Source organism: Marmota marmota, unplaced genomic scaffold (assembly GCF_001458135.2).
Source record: "Marmota marmota marmota unplaced genomic scaffold, marMar, whole genome shotgun sequence".
In the NCBI taxonomy this organism is placed as follows: Eukaryota; Metazoa; Chordata; class Mammalia; order Rodentia; family Sciuridae; genus Marmota; species Marmota marmota.
In genome coordinates this window covers 37,357,452-37,375,559 of record NW_026000229.1, presented here as the reverse complement: position 1 = coordinate 37,375,559, position 18,108 = coordinate 37,357,452, and the positions used below count along the sequence as shown (strand labels likewise).

The 18,108-nt window shown below is 36.6% G+C and overlaps 1 protein-coding gene across 2 annotated transcripts in view; it reads right to left on the bottom strand.

Moving 5' to 3' along the window:
• Ino80 (INO80 complex ATPase subunit) overlaps nucleotides 1–18,108 on the bottom strand; it is a 105,432-nt gene that overhangs the window by 46,820 nt on the left and 40,504 nt on the right. For both annotated transcript variants that reach the window (XM_048793356.1, XM_015480808.2), the window contains exons 22-25: nucleotides 16,833–16,926; nucleotides 15,912–16,083; nucleotides 9,012–9,152; nucleotides 2,586–2,811 (exon numbers count right to left, since the gene is read on the bottom strand). In XM_048793356.1, the coding sequence (XP_048649313.1) occupies nucleotides 2,586–2,811; nucleotides 9,012–9,152; nucleotides 15,912–16,083; nucleotides 16,833–16,926 (633 nt within the window). The remainder of the gene's footprint in view (nucleotides 1–2,585; nucleotides 2,812–9,011; nucleotides 9,153–15,911; nucleotides 16,084–16,832; nucleotides 16,927–18,108) is intronic.

Here is an 18,108-nt window from a genome sequence, read left to right as displayed (position 1 = left end):
AAAGTGTGGGCATCTATGAGTGATGTCTATGTCATACCTGCTATAAAGTAAACTGAAAAATCTGTTTTCTTTTTTCTTTGACTATCTCCAGATAGGTTTCTATTAGTTCTGTTGTTAAGTGTTTATGTCCTGAATAAGGAACATGATGTCTGAATTTTGAGAAGCTTCAATTGATTTCAAAATCATGATTAAATGGTTTTCATGCATTCCACTTTCTACACTGACTGCTAACCAGAATGACCTGATGCGAAGATCAGAAACACTCAGGAATGAAGATGTGCATACACTTACAAGGATAAACTCTGATGCACCCCCGAAAAAGTAAGAAATGGTGTCTATTGCCAGCTTATTATTATGGGAGTGGGGGAGGCAGAAATGTTTGGACTGGACTTCTTTGGACTGGCCTGAAGGAAAAAGCCTAAGAAAAAAATAGCAGCAAGGGCTTAAAAATGAGAAAACCTTAGATTCTCTGGTAAGTGTGCTAGGCAGGGAAAATCAGTCTCAAGTATTTGTCCTAGTAAAGAATGTAGAAAAAAACAAACTTCTTTTTCTGCATATGCTGTTGTCTTCTGTGTCTGGCATACATCACCCGATTTTGAGGAGCTACCAAAAGTCGCACTGGACAAGAGCACCACGTGTTGCTAAGCAGGGCACAGAGCCAGGAGGAGCACAATTCCATAGAAATCGGAATGATTCTGCCAAGTCAAACCAAGGCCCAGCCTGTTCTTTAAAACAGGAGCTCAATGTTGAAACAGATGTATCCTACCCTTATAATCTCTCCTATAATGCTACTGTTATTTTCATTTAGATTTAGGTTCGTACTTTTCACAGTTTACAATACTATTCAGAGACAAAACAAAACAAAAAAATGTAGCCAGTGACAGTAAAATTAGGGTAACAGATTAAATAATCTCTGTTTTCCAATGAAGGGAGCCTTCTGAAAGGATCTTATATCCACCTGGTGAAGCATGGGGAAGCAATCAAGGTGAGAAACCCAGGAGATTTTGGTTCAGTCTCTCCAAGGAACGTAAAAGAACCAACACTTCCCAGTGTAACAAAAAATGTGAAAGTATAAAGAAAAGAGAGATAAAATACAGGTTCCAGTGACACCCGCCTCCGCGCCCACCACTGGCCCAGAGAGTCTGCAGAGCACAATGGGGTCAGTGAGGAGCTGGTTGGTTCTCACAGTAAACAGCCAGTGAGGCTGGTGCTTTTTATCGATGCAAAAAGAACTCAGACACTTCCTGCTATTTAAACAAGGTCCATTTTTCTTTCAAAGAACAGGAAAAGCCACAAGAGATTCCCACAGCGCCAGCAATAAGCCTTCTAACTCCTGTACTGGGAACTAAGAAACCAGAATGAAGAAGAAATAAGGTGCTATCCTGCTTCTTTTGATACCTGCACTCACCTCCTGCCTAGGCTTTCTACACTTGGGCTTTCCCCTGATTTCCAAACAATATACATCCACCATATTCATGTGTTCTAAATCAGTTCTGAGTATGCAACAGTGCTTTAAAAAAATTTTTTTTTAATTTGAACAAAATACCTTTATTTTATTGTTATGTGGTGCTGAGGATCGAACCCAGGGCCCTACCGTGCCCTGAGCCACAACCCCAGCCCAGCAATAGTGCTTTTACATATCAAAAAAGGCATCTTCTAGTCAGAGCTTCAACAAATTACAAGAAGCCTTGACACAAAGCCCCTTGACACTTGTAATAAAGTGGAATAAATGGAAAAACCAGGCCTTCAGCACTGGAATCCAATAACTTTTAGAAATAATAGATGTTCCCTTTTGAATGTTTAACTCTAGTTTACTTCCATTTCATGTCAGTAAGATGAATATACTCCAGATATCAGAGAATTAGAACAACCATAACTAATACCGTAGCTCCAAGTTCATACGCCAGTATGCCAGCAGGTGTAAGTAAAGATTATGAGCATTATAAGTTGAACACAGAGATTATGAACTCTCTTTATGTTCAACTTCCTTACAAGTAGTCTCACCAAAGCAAAGATGAAAACCTAGTTTCCTCTCAACCCCTGACCTTGACCCTAGGGGGTCTGGGAATCTGCTAGAATTTTGGCACAAAACATGCTGTTTTTCCTTTTGTTATCATTCAGATCTCTAGTGTTCCGTGCAGGACACTGTTTATGCTACTTAAATGAGGCTTTCTGGGAGTGACGACATTCTCATTCATTCAACTGGCAATGACATAGACAAATGAATTCATTCTACCTGAATCCTTTCCTCCTACCATGCTTCCCCCACTCTTTTTCCCCATCCCCGCTGCTGTACTGGGGATGGAACCCATGGCTTTGTGCATGCTGGGCAAATTCTCTACTATTGTGCTTCATTCCAGTTCCACTCACTCACTCCCCCCCTCCCCAAAGAGTAGCATTCCTCTCTCCTAAGAAAACATTTCTCTCTCCAAGTCTTAAAGAATTAGTATTTTCACTTAAAAATTACTAAGAACTAAAAATGAGATAGAAACCTCAATAACTCTGCAAAACCACCACAGGGAATATCTCATGTATCCTCCTTTTGCTAAAGCTGAGAACACATTCCAAGAGAATGTATAACTCACCTGGAATCCTGATGAAAGACCAACCATTCTGGGGCCTGATGCTCCACAGTCCTCCGGCTGGCTCTGGGAAGAACTGAGATCGTCGATTTAGCCAGTCTGCAGCCAGTTCAGGGGCCCCATTCAACAAACACTGCTTGGCTGCCAGACTCCCTCCTTCCTTTAGAACTCGCCTCTCATATTCTGCACTTCGGTCATTGCAATAAGAATCCAATGGCACTGCGGTGACCTGCAAAGATTCACACAAGACAGCTTTCACGTTTTTCATACACATTTAAGTTTTTGGGACTCTGAAACCAGACTGATATGGAAAATTCTTAGGCTGACAGTTTTAAATACCCTGTACTGACAAATTAAGCGTCCCAGATACTGACTTAATGAGCTTCTCCAGATTAAAAGGCCAACTCTAGTAACATGAATCTGAAAACAAAATAAAGATATACGTCCCATCATTCCACCACCTCCATTCATTGCTAGATTATGTTCCTGGTAAAGTGCTACTAGTGATACACATCATGGCGATGCCTAAAAGACAGCTGGAGCTAGTCATCATTAAAAAACTAGAAGAGTATTGGCCTGGCACATCTGGAGCCATCTTTAATGCTCCAGTAGCAAAATTCCCAAGTTTATCAATACATCTTTCTGTTTCTCTGACCAATTTTCTCACTGTCAAACCTAATGGAAGATAAAAGAAACTTTCTTTCAAGCTATAAGCTAGGAAAGAGGGGGTCAATGGGGTGAAGATTCATGGCCTGGCTAAGTAAGAGACTGCACAATTCTTATCAAAAGGTGTTTTAAATGTAGATTATTTGGCCTGGTGCAGTGGTGCATGCCTGTAATCCCAGTGGTTCAGGAGGCTGGAGCAAGAGGATCAAGAGTTCAAAGCCAGCCTCAGAAACTTAGCAAGGCCCTTAGCAACTCAGCAAGATCCTGTTTCTAAATAAACCATAAAAAAGGGCTGGGGATATGGCTCAATGGTTAAGTGCCCCTGGTTTTATTGCCTGGTAACAATAACAACAATAAAAAAGGTGCAGCCCAACAACAGTATGATGCCACCCTAATAAAATAGTGGTATATTCAGATGGCTGTGGCATCATCTGATAACGAGCCTACTGAAAATGACAAAGCTACCTCTTGTCAAAATGTAGAGGCCAAGAATGATAATAATGCTAAAGCTTATTACAAGCAATGAATTGGTCACGAGAACCTTGGAGCTAGACTGAGACACAGAGAAACTGGGCATAAGGAATAAGGGCAAGAATATGAAAGAAAACAAGAACATAAAGCATTGACTGTAACTCTTATTACTTCTTAGAAGTTGGCTATTAACTATTCTATTTTTACATCAATGGATTTATGAGAGCAACAGTTCTGAAGTTTTTGCATGCATACGCAGTTGAGTGGGAATATATCAAAAGTGAGCATTTTAATATAGAAGGCCTGGTCTCGGTTTTTAATACACCCCAGATTATCAAGCTACACCTTGAAAAATACTGCACTGGGGTACATAAACAATCAGGTACATAAATGAACCTGTAGCTGTAGGTGTTTCTACTGGGAACAAGAAGGTATCAAGATCAGAGAAAGAACATCATTTACCAATAATCAGACAATAACCTCTCTGAGGGCGGATGAAGTGAAATGGAGTTTGCTAGGGAACAGTGCCATCTATAGTCCATATGCAAAATTACAAAGTGCCATTGCAAATGGGGCTCAGAATTCTAAAATCCACCCAGGTTCACTAAAGAAATAACTTTATCCGGACAGTCCTAGGAGATCACACCACTTATATCTATCCAGAGCTTGTTTTCTTGACTCCAATGTATGTGCCTTCCCATTGATACTTGAGCTTAGGAAAATAAAAGACTGAAATACATAGCACAAGCATAAAAATTAGATCTCTCCTCCCTGTTATTGTTTGCCCTCGTAAGACCCCAGGAAGTCTCTGAGCCAGAGTAGACATTCTCCATGTAGGATGTGAGTCCCATAACCTCATGATTCATAATACCTATACTTCAATAAAAACAGCTAAAGTAGGGCTAGGGTTGAAGCTCAGTGGTAGAGTGCTTGCCTAGGTGCTAAATTCAATCCTCGTCACCACATATAAATAAGTAAAATAAAGGTATTATGTCCATGTACAACCCAATATTTAAAACAACAATAACAACAAAAACAGCTAAAGTAGTAGTGGCCTGGACATCAGAAATATGATCAGCTTTATATATTTCCAACAGCATGCATACTCTTGAAGTAAAGCATACTTGGTCTTTTCTAATGAGAGACTGATAATGAGCAATTGTACATTCAATGACAATTGCTTTTCTTTTTTATAAAAAGCAGAACTCACCTGGGAACTATACATAAAGATTTGGGGCCAATACTCTTAAAAGAAAAATTAAGAGCTAGAAACTCAGGATGAATAGGTAGAGAACAGTGAGAAAGAATGCTTTCTGCTGAGGACTCATTTCTAAACACTTTTTTTTTTTTTAACTTGTCCTTTTTTTAGATATACATGACAGTAGAGTATATTTTGACATACCCACATAGAGTACAACTTATTCTAATTGGGATCCCATTCTCGTGGTTGTACATGATGTGGAGTTTCACTGTTGGTGTATTCATATATGAAAATAGGAAAGTTTTGTCTAATTCATTCTACTGTCTAGGTACTCTTTTTAGGGAGGAGAGGGTCGTGGGGATTTAACTCAGGGGCACTTGTCCACTGAGCTACATCCCCAGCCCCCAACCCTTTTTTTTTTTTTTTNAAAAAGGGCTGGGGATGTAGCTTCGTGGTAGAATACTTGCCTAGCATGTGCAAAGCCCTGGGTTGAATTCCTAGTATCTTAGGAAAGAAGAAGAAAAAAAGATAACACAAGATAATTAAAATATGTCATGATAAATCATCATTCACTCTAAGACTGATCTGAAGGTGATAACTACATATATGTACATGTAACATTCAGACACGCTTAGAATTCTTACTGTCTTCATAATCTTGATGTAATTACTGCCATTTTCAGGTTCAGCACAGGCTATATGATAAAACTTTACAAAGATGAGAGGGTCTCAGGAGGAAAGGAGGGTGCTGGGGAGTAGCTTTTCAGAAAAACGAGTAGTTGGTTATAGAACATAGGAGGATTCAGTAGTAATGAAGAATTTTTTTAAAAAAAAATTAACCTTTTTTTAGTTGTAGATGGAAATGAAACCTTTCTTTTATTTTTATGTGGTGCTGAAGATCGAACCCAGTGCCTCACACATGCTAAGCAAGTGTTCTACCACTGAGCCACAACCCCAGCCCAGTAACAAAGAATTTTTATGTCCGTAAATGCAACTACAGGTCAAAATAGTTCATTTTTATTGGCTCTATAAAATATTGGGAATGTGAGAAATAAAGCCTTGATATCCGTCTCCCAGAAATCTAAACTTCCTCTACTAGGAAGAACAAAACCAGAAGTGTATCTCCAGCAATTAGAGAAATGCAAATCAAAACAACTCTGAGATTCCATCTCACTCCAGTCAGAATGGCAATGATCAAGAATACAAGCACTAGTAAGTGTTGGCAAGGGTGTGTGGAAAAAAGATACACTCATTGATGGTGGGACTGCAAAACTGGTGCAACCACTATGGAAAGCAGTATGGAGATTCCTCAGAAAACTTGGAATGAACCACCATTTGGCCCAGCTATCCCACTCCTTGGTTTATACCCAAAAGATTTAAAATCAAGATACTATGGTGACATAGCCACAATAATATTTATAGTAGCTAAATTCCCAATAGTTAAACTATGGAACCATCCTAGATGCCCTTCAACAGATGAATGAATAAAGAAAATGTGGTACATATATACAATGGAATATTACTCAGCTTTAAAGAAGAATTAAATTATGGCATTTTGCTGGTAAATGGATGGAACTAAAGAATATCATGCTAAGTGAAATAAGCAGATTCCAAAAAAAACAAAGGTTGAATGTTTTCTCTGATAAGTGGATGCTGATTCATAATTGGAGAGGGGTAGGGTAGGGAAGAGACTGAAAAAAAAAAAAACTTAAAAAAATTTTTTTTAGTTGTAGATACACACAATGCCTTTAATTAATTATTTTTTATGTGGTGCTGAGGCTCAAACCCAGTGCCTCACAGGTGCTAGGCAAGTGTTCCACCACTGAGCTGCAACTCCAGCCCTGGGAACTTTTTGTGCAGAGGGGAGTAAAGGGTGGAGTGGGGCTGTGGGGAAAAGGATGGTAGAATGAGACTGACATTATTACCCTATATACATATCTATGATTACAGTACTGGTGTGACTCTGCATCATGTATAGCCAGAGGAATGAGAAGTTGTGCTCTATTTGGGTACAATGTGTCCAGATGCATTCCACTGTCATATATAACTAATTAGAACAAATTAAAAATTGAAATTAAAAAAATTAATTAAAACAAAACCAAAAAACCAGAGGTGTAAGGCTGTCTTCTATGGAAACATGGCTTTAGATGCTGTCTAGTGTAAGTATACTTCCCTAAGTCAACTTAAGCTTCTAAGACCAAGAGTATTTTGGAAAAGCAGGATACATACAAACTCTAAATTCTTTCTAGATAGCCAAATAAACCCAATGAAGATGATAGTGGCAAGAGAATGAAGTTCACACATCAAAGGACTAGTAGAAAGAAATCTAGGCAGGCAGGAGTCAGTGGGATTCAATACCTTATTTCCATTCATCATTTCTTTGGAATATGCCAGATTCTGGTGTTGTTTTTTTTTTTTTTAAATAAACTTAAAGATGCAAGCCAATAAAAATAATGGTAGAAAATGTTTTCCAGGAGACTGACCCATATATACGACTCCTCAGTATTTATCAAGAAGAATTAAAGTTATTATACAACAGTGATACATGAATACCCATGTTCACAGAGGCACAATTCAAAATAGCCAAACTATGGAACCAGCAGCCTAAGGTGTCCATCAATGAATGGATAGATACAGAAAATGCGGCATATATACACAATGAAATTTTATTCAGCCATAAAGAAAAATGAAATTATATCATTTGCAGGAAAAAATGGATAAAATTACAAACCATCAGGTTAAGGGAAATAAGTCAAATTCAAAAGATTAAGGGTAGTGTGTTTTCTCTCATAATATGCAGAAGCTAGAGAGGAAAAAGGAAAAAGAAGGTGAGGGTAAATCTTTAAAAAATCAAAGGGAGATCAGTAGAGGAAAGGGACCAAGGCGTAGGAAGTGGGGAGGTAGGAGGAAGTACTGAGGAATGATAATGGCCAAATTAAGTAAGTAACAATAAATCTCATCATTACATACAACTATATTGTACCAAAAAAAGGAAAAGGAAAAAGAAAGTTAAAAAAAAAAATACATATATATGTATGTATACATATACATATGTATATACATTCATACATACATATATATGTATATATATATACATACATATATATACACACATATATATACATACATATAGATAAATATAAAAGAAGAAAATGTCAGTCTCAGAGAGCTGCCTGGCCAACTAGAAGTTGTCCACTGCAGCAAAAGAAAACAAACTGGGTAAACAGAAACTTACTCTTTTCTCTAATTACTTAGTCTAGCCACATGTCTATTCTGCCTTTCTCCCATGATTACTTCTTTGTAGAGCTTTTGTCTGGCTCTGATCAACATGGATAGGAAAGGCAGTGAAGATATAGGCAAAGTAAACAACTCATTGAGCCAACGGAAGCCTTTGCAGTGATACTTGTTAGCAATCATGGAAGTACTGTTTTGATAAACAGGGTATTAGGAAGGATCCAGCCAGCTGCTCAAAGTTGAACCACAATAGAAATTACTCCCACTCTGCAAATAAATGTATAACTGCTGAATGGGGAATAGATGCAACAGTCACCTTTTAGATAGAATAAACTTGTGAACCTCCAATGTAGGCAAGACTGCTTAGGAAGTGAGAAAACATCAGAATGAGAAACTGCTTGATTCTGGAGTGTATTATTTCCTTTTATTATGTGAAAACTGTACTGAGGTGATAAGGCCCAGATCAAATTTCCCCCCTAATTGGGGTCCCTCCTATGAAAATCCTTTAAAACCTCAATGCACGTGACAAATGGCTCCCTCTCCCCTGACCCTGCAGTTGAGTGATAATCAACCCAACAGATGGCTTGTTCCTATTGTAGTTTAGAACCCCTGATAAAATGAGAAGCAGCAGCTATCCACAATAAACTATTCTCAAATCTACACAATGCAAGATAAAGAAATGCTGTCTTGTGAAGGCCAGGACCATGGATGTCATCCTTTTTAAATACTATGACTTATATGTTCCCTTAAGGTTCAAATAACCTTAAAACAGTTCTGTTTACGAAGCAGACTCTTTGAAATTTGTTTTATTTCTTCTAGTACTATTCATTTAATCTCTTCCCCTCTTGTGGCACTTACACGTGGACTGGCCACACACAAAAAAGATGGCAGCTCAGTGAGCAGGCAGCAACGAAGTGAAGAGGTAGCTGATCTCCGCTGATGGACAACCTGGTCTGAGTAGCCACTCATGGCTTTACAGTGGCTGCTGAAAACAAGAGACTTCAAAACAAAAATGCAAGTTAGTGCCAGGACAGAAGCAAAATGAAGAGCAAACAAAACAAAACCTCATTAAGTATCTGAATTAATGTTTGTCTTAACCAATACTATTAATTCTAATAAACAATTAGATACTAATTAGAACCAAGTATGTAATATAGATGATGTCCATATTGATTTCAAAATGTGCTTCTGTTGGTATACCTTAAGTGGTATAACTAATTCTACACCTGGAAGATAATACTGTTGATTATAAATAGACACAGCAAAATTTTAAAAGACAAAAGTGTACACAGGACCCAGTGCCTCTTAAAATTTCAAATTCAGCACTCACTTCTGAGAGTTTATAAAATGTGTCAATATGCAAAAATAAAAACTTGATTCAATTGTGTTAAAACATTTACAATAGCTGCCTAACATAGTTACATCGCTAAAGAAAAATTTTATTGTATAATTTGAAAAGCTCAATGCAACATTTTCTAAATTCAAGAATCAAAGAAATACTATTTTTTATGAGATGCTCCATGAAAGAGAAAATTTAAAAAAAAAATCACTATGCAAATATATTTTGCAAACCCTCTATGGTTATTTTCCTTCTTGAATAATCAAAATACACATTCATATATTAAAGGATCTGAGGAATTCCTTTTCAAGAGAAAGCAGTTTATGTTTTTTAACTTCTGTGTAGCATAACATTTTAAAAACTTTATCTGACTACAGAGCAAGGGAAAGACTTTTTTTTTTTTTAAGAAAGTGAGAGAGAGAGAGAGAGAGAGAGAGAGAGAGAGAGAATTTTAGTGTTTATTTTTTAGTTTTTGGTGGACACAACATCTTTGTTTGTATGTGGTGCTGAGGATCGAACCTGGGCCACAAGCATGCCAGGCGAGCGCGCTACCACTTGAGCCACATCCCCAGCCCAAGGGAAAGACTTTTAATGTAACATATTTTCATACCTGGCAAAATCATTTAACTAAAGAGCACATTTTGAAAAATGCTAGCTTAATTAATTATGTTGTTTTTACTGTAATCAAGGTAATAACTATATCTTAATTGAAACTATTTGATGCTTGAATCAAAGTTCATGTCTTTTAATCTTACACACAAGTTTGTAACCTTAGGTCCATGACCTATGCGTATTTAATAAATTCTTAAAAATTGTATGTTAAAAAAGAAAGTGTACACAGGGAAAATTTAGTTCATTCGTTATACTGTGGATTCAAACTCACATCTTGAATTAAAGACAATGATGACCAACATTATTTACCTAAAAATTTAAGGCAATTTAGCATCATGAGTACCAATATAGTGCAGTATAGTTCTAGCAAAGGTAGATGTTTTCTTTATTTTAAAGAAACATAAATACAAATGGTCAGGAAAAGCAAACTATCCATTTGGAACACCTATCTCATAATCACTTAAAAATATAAATTCCTGACTTAAATTATTATATTAAAGAGTCTTCATAGCTGCCATTCATACAAAAGATTTTAAGCATGGAATGTTCACACAAAAGAGAAGCCCACAGTGAGATCATAGTTCTATGTTGTAAACAAAGAAGTTCTTTCATTAGAACAATGTTAGATTTTTTGTCTTTGGGTATTCAATCTTGATTATTTCATTTATTTGTTTTAGTGGTTTTTAAGTAAGATGGGTGATAATCCTAAAAACGATAGGGATGAAGACAGAACACAAACTAGTCAAATTTATACACAGTTTTAAGGTCAAAAAACAAACTATAAGAATAGCAACCATGATGCTGCAAGAGAATGACAGTTATAACTGCAGTAACATCTTTCTGATGTTTTTTTTCAGTACATATCCTGTTCTTCCATTCATATGGGCCTATTTTACCCAGGGCTTAAAGCTCCTGAAATAAAAGAGTTTCTCAGGATCATGATTTGAGTGAAGTCATCTCAAGTTCTCTAGTAGGACATATGCATCAACATCTGTTTTAATGAACTAATCACATGTTCTGAATAATGGTTATGAAAAAACTCAAAGACTTTTGCTATTTCTCAGCAGAGTAGAACTGTCTTTGGTGGTTTCTAATCACAAGCATGGAAGTTTTTACAACATTTGTTTTGCAGAGCTACATGAGTAAAAAGTTACATGCGTAACTTTGACATGTTTGGCTTTGTCCATAGATGCTGAAGTCCTGGTCAATACCCAGGAAAGAATTTTGACCTTCTGGCAGTTTTCCGATACCATCTGTGTTCTCATCTTGACTGGAATGTGCACTGAAGTTCATCTATTTCGTTACATGCTTATGTCCTTTACCATCTGAATGCCTAGTATGAGGATAATTATGAAGATTGTTAAGTCTAGCTGTTACCTCGTTCTTTGAATACTGAATACAAGGAACATTATTCAAAAAACACTACTGTTACTGCAGAGACAAAGGTTTAAAAAAAAAAAGGCCTCCAAGTTTGTTTTGCTCCCCAAAGCATATTTCTGACCTTGACCCTCCTGCGGTTGGAGAAATGACACAGGTCTACCAACTTCTGTTCATCTCAGCTAGCTAGAAAAGTAGTTCAGGGCTGCTAGCTGGGAAGCCCACTGCCTCAGACCATCCCTCCGCAGATGGCTGAGGCAGCAATCGAGATGGCCTGAAGACATCTGAATTCTTTACTAACTTCTAGAGAAAGTAAACAATGTCAGGGATTTCTGTAAGTTGTTCTCATTTTACGAATCATCAAATGGCAAAATTCAGCAGAAATCTGTTTCTTAGTACATGGCAAAGATATAAAAGTAGGGGCTAGCGCTGTAGCTCAGTGACAGAGCACTTGCCTAGCATGTGAGGTACTGGATTTGATTCTTAGCACTGCATATAAACAAACAAACAAAGATCTACCAATAACTAAAAATAAATAAATAAAAGTAGAATGAACATTTCCTCCAATCTCTTCCCTTCAACAAAATAGTTATTACTAAGAAAGAGAGAAAATATTTATCATGGGGGGGTCCTCTTAACAAAATATTATTAGAGGTACCTTTCTGGGAAAAGTCTGTCTAGTAATAATTATATTGCCAGGGTCGTCATTCCCAAATTAGAACACATTTACTTATATCTTACATGGGACAGGAAAAAAATGGAATTCTTATTGAAGTCACTAAGCCAAGGTGATATATTCCTTAAAAATATTTATTTATTTATTTATTTATTTATTTATTTAGTTAGTTAGTTAGTTAGTTAGTTAGTTTTAGGTGGACACAATATCTTTGTTTTTATTTAGTGCTGAGAATCGAACCTAGTGTCTCACGCATGCTAGGCGAACATGCTACCACTTGAGTCATATCCCTAGCCCCTGATATATTCCTTTCTAATTCTAGATTTAAAACAAAACAAAACAGCAGGACATTAGGGAACATGTCTATAATTCCCAGGTACTCAACGAGGCTGAGGCAGGAGGATTGCAAGTTCAAAGCCAGCCTTAGCAACTTAGTAAGACTCTGTTTCAAAATAAAAATTATAAAAGTCTGGGGGGTGACTAGCTCTATGGTAGAGAACCCTGTTGCATTCAATCCCCCTAGTACTGGAAAAAAAAAAAAAAAACAACAACACACCCAAAATCAGCAGTTCAAAATGTTCATTCAACATACAGCCTTTACTTTAGAGAAATCCTGACTATTCCTAGAATATTATACTTATACTTTTCTAGATTCGTTTCTCTAACATTAGCTCCATCAATTCCTCCTTAATCCAGTGGTCTTTTGTAGCACATTAATTCCCTTCCATTTAATGACATGAACCACTGGACAAAGAAAAAATTAATGTTTGAGATAAAAAACACCTCAAATACCATTACATAATATGGTTGGAGGGTAGAAATAGAAAATAAGGTTCTTACTTCTTTGGTCTATTTTGGCCACACACACAAAAAAAAAAGAAAAAAGAAAAAAGAAAAAAAAATCCTAGGAAGTTAACAGAATTTCACACTATGGGGAAAGTGACTTGATTTTAATGCGGTCACAGTTTTTGCTATCCTGTTGTCCCTTTTTCATGCTCTTGAATGTCTCATTACCCTGTAAGCACTGGCAGCTGTGTGCATCTAGCTGCCAGAACCAAATATGCACATAGTAGTGAAGTTAGGCTTCTCTAAAGAGTCTCTTGGCACCATGTAAAAGCCTCAAGTGAAAACAAGCAGGCCAGGATGGCAGGCCCCCACAGGTGCCCACTCCTTGCCAAAGTGTAACATAGAAAACACACAGATGTTTTTCCTTTAGGTGTAGTTTTATTCATTTAACAAGGGGCCGTGCATTGTTCTCCATTTCAAAAATTAAAGAAAAGGTCTCATGTTAAATGAAAGGGTACAGTGTTTATAAATCAACCGCCAGAGTACATGGATTCTACTTTCACAGATATTTTAAGTATCCAAACAAAAAGGGGGAAAATAAAATACAGAAAAACACAATGGTTTCCCAGAGCTTTCCATAAAGGGCGTTGGCAGCTCTCATTATCTCAGGAAATGATGATAGATATAGATACCACAGCTGAAAAATTTAACACTTAGCGGAGGAGTTTTTGAAAATTTCCTGTTTGAGGGCTTCTTCATCAATAGCCAGTTAAAGTTCTTTTAAGGATTTAACAGAGAACAGTGTTTAAAATCTAAGCATAGGCCACTCTTTTCAAACAACTCCCCTCTCCTTTCAGTAAAGGATTGAATCCAGAAGTGCTCTACCATTGAACGACATCCTCTTCTTTTTATTTTTATTTTGAGATTGGGTCTTGTTTAGTTGCTGAGGATGGCCTTAAATTTGCAAACTTCCTGCCTCAGTCTCCAGAGTTGCTGGAATTACAAGTGTAATTCTGACTACACCTGACTCAAAAACAACTCTTTATGCTGAAACTTTTGTATATTTTAAATTAGAAAATCTGAAACATCCCTAATTTCTATAAATTAGTTAGATCACTATAATTGTAGAATATATAAAGTTTTCAACATCCATATGCTTAAGTAGACCATTACCATGACAACTGTTCACTGAGATAGAAGTTAGAATGATACTGGTACTTCATGTCTGCCATACATCATTTTTAGTATGATATAGTTTTAATATGGTATGTTCTGCCTCAACAAAGAAAAAATGGTGTTTTTCCAGATTTTGTTTTTACTCTTTTAAGCAAAAGATTGAAAAAAATTCCTTATATATGACATGTAATACTCTTTACACTCTCAGTACTCTTCCCCCTCTGCAAAACAATAGAGGAAGAGATCTGACCAGAGTACCACTCTTGGGAAGAAGGTATGTGTGAGAATAAATTTATGAAAGTTTTGAACTACATACTATTCCATACTGAAATTCAACAATAACGCAATATGGAACACAATGGAAAGTAAATAGAATACAGGAAATGATGCTGGGTTTTGCTCAACAAATATGAGAGAAGGCAATGTCAGAAAAGTATTCATATTAAGTAAGAGATTTTTAAAAACCCTAAACATTGTCCTAAACACCTCTAAGTGTTAACCAATTGGGAAAATAGAAGGAAAATATGGGGTTTGCAAAGTACAGGGGGCAAATATTTGACACTCGCTATAGCAAAATCCAGAACGAAACAGTTTGCAATGAAAAAAATTGTTCATAAGGATTAGTTATTGGCTATAGCTATATCAAATATTTGCATCCTGTATACTGAAAAATCCATATTTTCTTTCTATTCCTACCTTCCATAGTAGTTAACTTTAAAACAACTATAAGACTTTCTAGTGGACCCAAGAAAAATAATCTAGCTTCTAAACTTTAAATCTAGTCAAGGCGGTTGTGTGTGATGGCACATACCTATAATCCCAGCTACTGTCTCAAAAATAAAAAATTAAAAGTGTTGGTGATATAGCTTAGTGGCCCTAGGTTCAATGACCAGTACTAGAAGAATAAACACATAAACCTAGCTGAAGGACTAAAACATACAAACAATTACTTTCCTTCTCCAGGTAGGACCCATTTCATTCAGAATAAAATCCAAATCCTTAGCAGTACTTATGAGGCCCCCCATAACCTGGACCTATGTCTATAACTTCATTTCTTGCTACTTAGCCTTTCACCTACATCGCAACCTCCAACAACTGCAGGAAAAAGAATGCAACATTAATTTTTTTCATGGACATGCAATGTAAAATCAAAATGAGATATGACTTAAATTCATAAAAGTGGCTAACATGAAAAGAATTGGCAGCATCAGTGTAGGCAAGGATGAAGAATAGCAATTTTTAACCACTGTTGCATGTATAAATTTAGAAAATCAAATGTTTTGCAGCATTACTACCAAGTAACTGATGATGAAGCATTTCCATTCTTGGATATAAGTCTCAAAGAAATTATAACACAAGTTTATCAAACAACATTTGCAAGAATATGAAGAGCTATTTATTCATAAGAGCCCCAAACTCTAAAGAATTTAAATGTCCACCATTCATATGTAGAATACATTAATAAACTGTGATTCATGCAGACAATAAAACAATTTGTGGTAATACAAACAAAATCCTTTCATACAACACAGAGGAACCTATGATAATAACGTTGAGTAAAAGGACCCAGACATCAGAGTATATATGATATAATTCTATTTTACAGAAAGTTCAAACACAGGCAAAAAATAATCCATAATACATTAAGTTATAATTCAATATACTACACACACTCCCTTGGGAACGTTTTGGTTCTATCAGGACATTTCTTATCATTTTTACTGACTCAAAGACCAAGGGAAAAGGAGGCTAATGCAATGTTAAGATAATGTATGCTCAAATAATTGCTTACCTTTAACAAAGGGCAGCTACAAAGGTTGGGAAAGGAGAGTGGAAAATCAACTCCAAGAAGGAAATCTTTGTTTCTCATATAACTCTGCTGGCTTCCCCCTTCTGACTCTCCCCATGAGCGCAGCTGATGGAGCCTGTAGGAGGCTTTCAGAGACAGGAAAAGAGCTAACCATCTGAAACAAACCACAGCAGATATGCTTATTCAATGCTCCAAGGAAGTCTGAGGGTCATTCACAGCAGTGAGGAACTCTCCAAGGGATATCTCTCATTACACATTTCTTTGGTAAATTATGAGCATTTTAGAAATAGTTCTTTCTTACTTTCAGATAAAGCAAGTATTTTATACATCTGTTCTACAATTTTTTTGGCATGACTTAGTTTGCTACTATGAAATTAAAAGCTTCTGGAAAGCTCTTCTCAAAATTCAGGAATATTCATATCTATCATGAAAACTCATATCATGAAAATATCTTCATAACAGGGAGAGAGGAGTTTCTATTGAGGTCCCTGTTACATGAATACAAAGTAAAAGTCAATGAAAACCATTATGCCTAGGTATAAGAACACAAAACTAAATTTCCCATAACACCTGAGGCTGGTTATGCTACAATTACCACTAGCTAAATGAATCACCAGCCACCAATTGCCCTGTACAAGCAAGTAAAACAGAATAAACTAATCCAATATTACACAGTTTGAAGATCTTCTGGTAGCATACAGAAGTCTATATACTCTTTATTTAAGGAATATTATGAAATTAAACAATCAAAAGAAAATTACAGCTCCCTTATAAAAAAAATCTTAACAACTGAAAAAGAATGAGAGGCAAAGATAATATTAAATATTTAATTTCGCAGTACTTCAACTTTATCCCTGTTTATTCCCACTCTTTCTCTTATCAAATAATAATAAAACTTCTCACCTGGCCAAAAGTCCCTGAAGCATGAGGTTTGCCATTTCTGCTGGAGATACATCAATAAAACGAAGGAAAGAGAAACAGCTTTCTTCATTAATACCTGTAATATCAGAAAACAATGTCAAGGGCTGGTGATATAGCTCAGTTGGTAGAGTGCTTGCCTTGGATGCATAAGGCCCTAGGTTCAATCCTCAGCACCCAAAAAAATAAACAAAACAAAACAAAAAAACCAATCCAATAGCAAACCTAGAGATAATACTCTACCATAGCCTGCTAAACTGCTGAATTTTGACTTAAGCACTGAAAGTGCAATGGCACATGCCCATAATCTCAGCGGCTCATGAGGCTGAGGCAGGAGCATCATGATTTCAAAACCAGCCTCAGCAACAATGAGGCACTAAGCAACTCAGTGAAACCCTGTATCTAAATAAAATACAAAAGTGTAGGGCTGGGGATGTGGCTCAGTGGTTGAGTACCCGAGTTCAATCCCTGGCACTCCCCCTTCCCCCCCCCAAAAAAGATTCTGACCTAGCTACAGTGTCACATGTTTGTACTAAAATCACAGGTAGAAAAAGCAGGCCCATGAAATAGGGCTTATATAAACCAGAATGGTGATGGCTCATCAGTCACCTTTGGGAGTTTTAGATCCTTGGTTAACTACCTTCTTCTCTCTCTTATCATGCCAAGAAATAGAAAATAACAGAACAGAGGTCAAAGGTTCTGGCTTTAATATTTTGGACAATGCATGAAGTTGAGCAGCCTCTTTTCCTCAAGCTGACTCAGGAGGAAGGAAGTCTCATTAATAAGAGTTCAGTTTTCACTTTGCCCAAGGGTAAGAAATTCTTAAGAGATGGGACTGGGGTTGTGGCTCAGTAGTAACGCACTTGCCTAGCATGTGTGTGTGAGGCACTGGGTTTGATTCTCAGCACCACATACAAATAAATGAAATAAAGGTCCATCAAAAACTAAAAAATAAAAAAAAAAATAAAAGAAATAAAAATAAAAGAAATTCTTAAGAGGCAGGTATAAAATAAAGACAGAAAGTCAGAGAAACCACTTTATAGTGCTTCCTATTACACCCACAAAACTTAGTGCCTGGAAATGAAGATAATTAATTTGCTTAGTTAAATCTTATTAAGACATTATAAATAAAAAGCTAGTATATAGGCAAAACCACTAATAGGTACAAATCAGTCACTCAGCAAAACAAAGAGCATAGGGGAAAGTCCCTCCCTGACACTCCTTCCTTCCAAAGATCAAAAAAAAAAAAAAAAAAAAACCT